The sequence below is a fragment of the Nannobrachium achirus genome (genome assembly GCF_963921795.1).
Source record: "Nannobrachium achirus genome assembly, chromosome: 10".
Lineage (NCBI taxonomy): Eukaryota > Metazoa > Chordata > Actinopteri > Myctophiformes > Myctophidae > Nannobrachium > Nannobrachium achirus.
Genome location: NC_137819.1, coordinates 48,971,568 through 48,979,067, shown reverse-complemented (window position 1 = coordinate 48,979,067; position 7,500 = coordinate 48,971,568). Strand labels below are relative to the sequence as shown.

At 45.0% G+C, this 7,500-nt stretch overlaps 1 protein-coding gene across 1 annotated transcript in view; it reads left to right on the top strand.

The window, feature by feature from the left end:
* LOC308293122 (glutamate receptor ionotropic, kainate 5-like) overlaps nucleotides 1–7,500 on the top strand; it is a gene marked incomplete at its 3' end in the record, with an annotated part of 97,517 nt that overhangs the window by 71,288 nt on the left and 18,729 nt on the right. The window contains exons 14-16 of the mRNA XM_080735557.1: nucleotides 888–1,061; nucleotides 4,184–4,349; nucleotides 5,120–5,345. Of these exons, the coding sequence (XP_080591683.1) occupies nucleotides 888–1,061; nucleotides 4,184–4,349; nucleotides 5,120–5,345 (566 nt within the window). The remainder of the gene's footprint in view (nucleotides 1–887; nucleotides 1,062–4,183; nucleotides 4,350–5,119; nucleotides 5,346–7,500) is intronic.

Sequence of the window (7,500 nt, the reverse complement as noted above, 5' to 3'; positions counted from 1 at the left end):
TGTCCCATATAAAGTTTTCAGATGTATAAAAAATCTTTTGAAAATAGCAGATCTACAAGCTCACAATGTGGAGTAAATTAAGTACAATATTTAGATCTGAGATGTAGTGATGTAAAAGTATTGGAAAATGTGAAATACTCAAATAAAGTACAACAACCTCAAAACTGTACGTAAGTAGCCTGCACGTACTCAAGTACATGTCCAGTACTTACAGTAAGTACATGTACTTAGTTACTTTACACCACTGCTTTCTAGTATAAATTCAGAACTGCAGATCTTTACACACGATTGTAGAGATTCTACAGTCAGTATTATTTTTGCAGCTTGGAGATAGCTCTGAGATGATAAAGTGTTGATGCAGGGTAGAAACGTCATATCTCGATGTTTAAACTTTTAGTTTTGTCATAGATTAGTGGCCTACTTCATCATACAAGAGAGTCAACACAAAAATTGCGAAAATAGCCAATATACAGTATACAAGCTCACAACACTGTTAGTTTGTAGATCAGCTATTTTCACTATTTTAAATTTAAAAACATAAATCGGTAGAGCTCTCGCCTTTGGACCATGGATGGGTTCGATCCCGGGCACCGCCAACTCAACGTACAAGTAGCACGGCTTCGTTGCGGCAAGTCGTGCGGCAAGGTGTGACCCTCCACCTCAGCAATCCATCTCCCATGGGTCTAGGGCATTGTGTAACGGGGACAGAGTCCCACGTGTTACTGGCTGATACTGACAATAAGCCAGTCCCTATACCTACTTTTTTGTTTTGACATACACGTCAGCGACGATTTATAAGTTAGACACTGTGGATTTCACAGTGTCTTCCCGCCAGGTAATAAACTCTCTCTCTCTCCACCTCCCTGCCCCCTCTCCCCGCCATGCAGGTTGAGTCCGTACGAATGGTACAACCCTCACCCCTGTCTGCGGCAGCGCACGGACCTGCTGGAGAACCAGTACACGCTGGGGAACAGCCTGTGGTTCCCCGTGGGAGGCTTCATGCAGCAGGGCTCAGAGATCATGCCTCGCGCCCTGTCAACCAGATGTGTCAGTGGAGTGTGGTGAGTTACATCTGGGAGGGTTTGGATGGATGGATGGATGATGCAGTGTTTCTCAACCAGTGTGGCACGACCCTATCCCAAGGGTCTGTGCAGGAGAAATTAGAAATTGAGACCCAAAAGCCCGATTTATACATAGATGCCCACTGGTATTGCATGGCGTAAATAGCAGCTCACAGCACATGACTACTATGATGATACGTGCGTGCGTGCGTGCGTGCGTGCGTGCGTGCGTGCGTGCGTGCGTGCGTGCGTGCGTGCGTGCTAGGGATGTTCCTAGCGACTAATTTCACTGACGTGTACACGACAATTTTGAAACGGAATATTCGACTATCCGAAAATGAATTGTTATTTTTTTTTATTGTAATTTCACAGTCAGACTGTGACACAGACAGTCATGCTCCGCAAATCAACCAAGGGAATGCTTAATTTGCTTGTTAAAAAGTAACATTTTATTAAGACAAGACAGTAATATAGGGGCGCAGAATTTAAATGTTGAATAAAGTTAATATCTCAATAATGAAAAATACATTTAATAGAATAACCGAATTGTATTTTCAAAACGAATAACCGTTTAGTCGGATAACCGAATACACGCGCACATCCCTAGTGCGTGCGTGCGTGCGTGCGTGCGTGCGTGCGTGCGTGCGTGCGTGCGTGCGTGCGTGCGTGCGTGCGTTTCAATGAGGTTAGCATGCCATTTTGTTTTTTGCTTTGCTTCTGTTTCTTCGTTTCTTCCTCACCTGTCCTGTCCTGTCCTGTCCTGTCCTGTCCTGTCCTGTCCTGTCCTCTCCATCCAATCATCACTCAGAAACATTAACTGCCAGCAGACAGATGGTGAAGTATGTCTCTGGTGATGCTAATAATGGCCATCCTCTCCTCTCCCTCTCTTCCTCCGTCCATGAGCTCCAGTGTATGCAGGTAGACAGATGGTAGAGTGATAGTGAGGGCTGGAGGGACTATCAGTTTCTCTCTGTGACAGACAGTACAGTCATGCGTACGTCTGCCAAACCTCACCAAGCACTTGCCCCCATAAAACCCCATGATGATCTGTCTGTCTGTCTGTCTGTCTGTCTGTCTGTCTGTCTGTCTGTCTGTCTGTCTGTCTGTCCGTCCGCGCCGCTGGCTGGTGATCTATCAATCTACAGCAGTGGTTTTCAACCTTTTTCATCTCAAGACATGAGACATTATTGGGCATTTGAGCCACAGACCACCATTTGATGAGATTTAGACTCTCAGACCCAACATATTTTGTTATCGGTTGGATACGATTTTGTCCACATTTCCATGCTATTCATGTTCGGAACCATAGGAGAAATATCAGGCCAATGTTGATAAAGAATAACAAGTCTTCTTGTAAATAAATAATGCAGATGTTTAATAATAGCCTAATTTAACTCTTGAGAGCATAATATGAAACCCAATGGACCCGTAAGACCTGTAGCTGGCTGGCTCATCTATGTGTTTGTCTATATCTGTCTGTCTGGGTACATGTGTGGCTCATTGCCTGGATGTCTTGACTGGCTGGCCTAACAGAGAAACAGGTTGCCAGCCAGCCACGCAACCTGTTTCTCTGTTAGGCCGTCTTGGCTTTCAGACTGGTGTCTGGTTGTCTCTCTGCCTTCCTGGCTGACTGTGTGTGTTTGTTTTGTCTGGCTGCTGGGAAATGATAGAAAAAAGAAAAGAAAAATGTCATATTGACTCCTGCAATTTCCAAGCCGTTGGAGGCTGCAATTTCCCCCCCATCAAAGCTGTTATAGATAGCATCCTAAACTACTGACCTGCTGGCAAGGCTTTTCTTGTCTGCCCCCCACCCCGCTGCTCCCTCCCAGCCTAAAACGCCTCGCTGGGCCCCCGATTTTCTTTTGATTAGAATCTCCTACATAGCTAACCTGCCAGCCTTTCATAGCTCCTTCCCTCCCTCCCTCCCTCCATCTCTTTTTTCCCCATCCACAGCTACATCTTATAACCTTCCCTGCCTTCACTACCAAATCTCTTCATCTAACAACATACAGTAACTGCACATTGTGAATAGACGCATGCAGGTTAGAATGCATGGGCAGTACACAGCAAGATCTGGAAACCCTACAGACCCATTTCCTGAGCGCTCCCCTGTAGAGAGCGCCGTCGCTATTGCCGCGGACCGATGCAAACAGCAGCCAGTGGTGGAGTAGAAGTAAAATGATTGAAAATGGGAAATAAAGTAATGTACAAATACTCAAAATTGTACTTAAGTACTGCACTTAAAGTAGGACTATCATCTACTGTTACTTTAAAAAGTAATCTTAAAATATTAGTTAATATGTTTATGATGTCATTGTGAGAATGCGCAATTATAAGCCAATCAAATTAATTGACTGTACTTAGACTACTTACCGTACTGGTCAGCTGTTGTTGGGGGGCGAGGGGCAGATTACACTGTGACATGAGTTTCAGACTATTTCAGACCGTTTTCAGAGAGACCACGTGACCTACTGTATCATACTATTATAATTTCGGGGCGTTTCAGCAGGCCTTTAAGTAAATGTAGGCTACAAGTTACTTTATAATAAGTTTCCCAGTGAGCTTAGTGGGGAAAAATGTGTGCTCCTCTTCCTCCACACATGCAGCTGATTCAACAATGCACCAAGTAATCAACTTACAGTGATCCAGGTGTGATAGGCCACCGGCCACAGCAGTCAAATGAAATAGCTGAGGAGCAGGAAGTGATGCCCAGTTTGCCCACCTTTCACACAAGGGCTCATGGGACCCCCCCCCCCCCCCCACACACACACACACACACACACACTTTACCCACTTTATCCATTTATATGTTGGCTTGATATAACATACAGTATAAAATAAAATTTCTGAACAATATTGAAATCATTTGGAAAACGTTGAATGTTTTTCTTTTTTTCCTTTTTTCTTTTACATAAATCTTCTCTTCTGGCGGTCCCTGGCACAATACCTTTTCCAATAGGGGTCCGCAGCCAAATACATATCAATTTGGGGGTCCTTTTACTTGACCACTGCTCTACAACAAATGTCTTTTGCGGTGTTGATGATGATGTGCTCTTGAGCAACAGGCTCTTCAACCGCTGAGCCCTCTCTCTCCCTCTGTCTCTCTCTCTCTCTCCATGCAGGTGGGCGTTCACACTGATCATCATCTCGTCGTACACGGCCAACCTGGCAGCCTTCCTGACGGTGCAGAGGATGGAGGTTCCCATCGAGTCCCCAGACGACCTGGCAGACCAGACCAACATCCAGTATGGAACCATCCACGGAGGCTCCACCATGACCTTCTTCATGGTGAGACACGGAGAGCATCCATCCATCGATCCGTGTGTGTGTGTGTGTGTGTGTGTGTGTGTGTGTGTGTGTGTGTGTGTGTGCGCGTGTGTGTGCACCCCGAACCGTATCAATTTAAACTCGGCTCTAAACTCGGACCAATTGTCCTCACTGGAGTGAGAATAATGCTTTGTGTATGAATATTTTAGAAAGATTACGTTGTATCTCTTTCTACACACACACACACACACACACACACACACACACACACACACACACACACACACACACACACACACACACACACACACACATACACACATACACACACAATCCCCAGCCCTGCCCCGTAAGCCATATTTAACTGTTTTTTGTTTTTGCCCTCTAAAGCACTTTGCTACAAAGCTGTTTAGTTAAAAGCACTCTAAATAAATAAATCACCCTGGGATTTGCTTATATCATTTCTGAGTTATTCTTCCCCCACTCTTGCCAGTGTTTTGGGTTTGGGGTTTTGTGTGTGTGTGTGTGTGTGTGTGTGTGTGTGTGTGTGTGTGTGTGTGTGTGTGTGTGTGTGTGTGTGTGTGTGTGTGTGTGTGTGTGTGTGTGTGTGTGTGTGTGTGTGATGGTTCTTAGGAAAAGAAAATGCAATGCACATTGTTCAGTTTCTAATGCACAAACATGTGTGCCAATGGTTCCACAGTCTAGAGGAGAACCTGACCTAGCGTGTATGTGTGTGTACAGTATGTGTGTTGACAGAAGTCCCTCCTCCCTCCCCATCTCCTCCTATCCAGAACTCACGGTACCAGACCTACCAGCGCATGTGGAACTACATGCACTCCAAGCAGCCCAGTGTGTTTGTGAAGAGCACGGCGGAGGGCATCGCCAGGGTGCTCAACTCCAAGTACGCCTTCCTGATGGAGAGCACCATGAACGAGTACCACCGCCGCAAGAACTGCAACCTCACGCAGATAGGAGGCCTGCTGGACACCAAGGGATATGGCATCGGCATGCCACTAGGTGAGTGTATGCGTGTGACGTGTGACGTGTGATGTGTGTGTGCGTGTGTGTGTTTCCCTTCTCTCTATGTTGGGGAATGTCTTGTGGGAAGGAGTTCCAGAGGCGCAGAGCGTAACGGTGGTAGTCAAGCGGTGCAGTCGCTACACCATCTTTTTTAAATCTTTTGAAATAATGAAGAAAACAGGAAAAGTTTTACCAGTACTCGCAACCGATAAAAGGTTTGGGAAACAGTGGATCAGGACCCATGTTTGGATGGCAGAAGAGGATCGGAGAGTATGTTGGGGTGTGTAATACAGTGATATTGTGCGTGTGCGTGCGTGCGTGCATGCGTGTGTGTAACAGAGGGGCAAAATGGATGGCATCGTGACTCCAGTCGGTGGCGCAACTTCAGGAGGGCTGTGTGGCACCTGGGGACATGCCACAGGCATGCCTCTGGCTTCCTGGAAGGCTGCAGGAATGGTAGAGAGAGGTACAATACAGCAGTGACTCTCAAACTTTTTAATTTCAAGGACCCCCCAGCCTTATATGCATTGGCACACAGACCCCCTTTCAATCAGATTTTTCATTTTTACTCTGGCACCCCAATCTAGTGTTTTCTTTTTTCCCTCTGAACATTGAGTCCATTTTGTTCTACATCCATTTTTGATAAATAATTCAGATGTGAACCCCCTGGAACCCTATCAACGATACCTTAGGGTCCCTGGATCGCACGTTGAGAAGCGGTGCAGTAAGGCAGTGGTTCTCAACCTTTTCAGGCCGCGACCCCCAAAATAATCATATTCTAAATACCCTACCCTGACAAGCACTAAGAGTTGAGGAATTACATTTTGTTTAACACTTTTCTATTGCGAAAATACCAGATCTACATGCTCGCGTTGCGAGGCGTTTTCACATTGCCTATTTTCAATTTGTTTGCCTCTAATATTTGACAATTTGGCCAATGTTTAATTTGACGTTTTAGAGGTATTGAAAAGTCCTTGAATTGTCACTTTAGAAATGTGCAGATACCCTCTGTACACTTAAACTTTATGTTGGCTTGTTTACTGTTGAGTGAGAAAACAATGTTGCACATTAAGTTAATCATCCGGGGACTCCCCAAAATAATTTGGGGACGTCCCGACCCACAGGTTGAGAACCACTGCAGTAGAGGACAGAGGTATATAGGATAATTAGGAGAGTCAGGCAAGTCTAGGTCTGGTCTAAGTTTGAATTCTGTCAGTGTCTTCCCACTGTGTGCCTCCCTCGCACACTGTCAAACACGGTGTGTGTGTGTGTGTGTGTGTGTGTGTGTGTGTGTGTGTGCGTGTGCGTGTGCGCGCGTGTGCATGTGTGTGAGGCGAGAATAAACAGAGCGAATGCTGTGTGATCTATGTGAGACACACTCTATAAAACACAGCACTCCTACAGAGATGAGAAGATCAGGCAAAGCCTTCAGGGAAGCAGAGGAAGAGAAGGGAAATGAATAAATGAACCATTCTCTGTCTCGCAGTGCTAAAGAAACACACATCCATTTTCATAATTTACTCAAATCTGACGGTTGCAGACTGCAGGCTGCAAGTTGGCCAGTTAGCATTTTGTCTGCTGAGGACTTGAGCATCACCTAGTATGGAATAAAACTACCATGTTGATGATGTGTGTTAATGATGCAGACAACTATCCGAACTGGAAGGAGAATGAGTGAGGCAGAGAATTGTTCAGTAAGTCACTCATCAATATGAAAACAATGTTATTTTAATGATGGCATTGTACAGTATTTGGCTTCCGACTGCCAGATACAATGCAATCATTGCAATAACATGGTGTCCGTGAACAAGAGGGAGGACAGCGCAATTCTGCGATAATGAGGATGCAAGGAGTAGAGATCTCAAGACTTGTGAAAATAGCAAATAGCAAACTAGTGAAAATAGCAGATCTACAAGCTCACAACGTAGCTTGTAGATTGGCTGTTTTCACCACTTCTTAAACATTTTGTTTTGTAATTTAGGGAATTATTTTAACAATTATTTTATTTCTTCATGAAATTACTGGGAAAAAAAACAATTACATTTGTTTTGAAGTAATGAACATTTTTGATGAAAAATAAAGGGTCGCTAAATCTACCGACCTAAAACTGCAGGCCGGTCGGTAGATTTAGCGACCCGGTCGGTCGATTTAG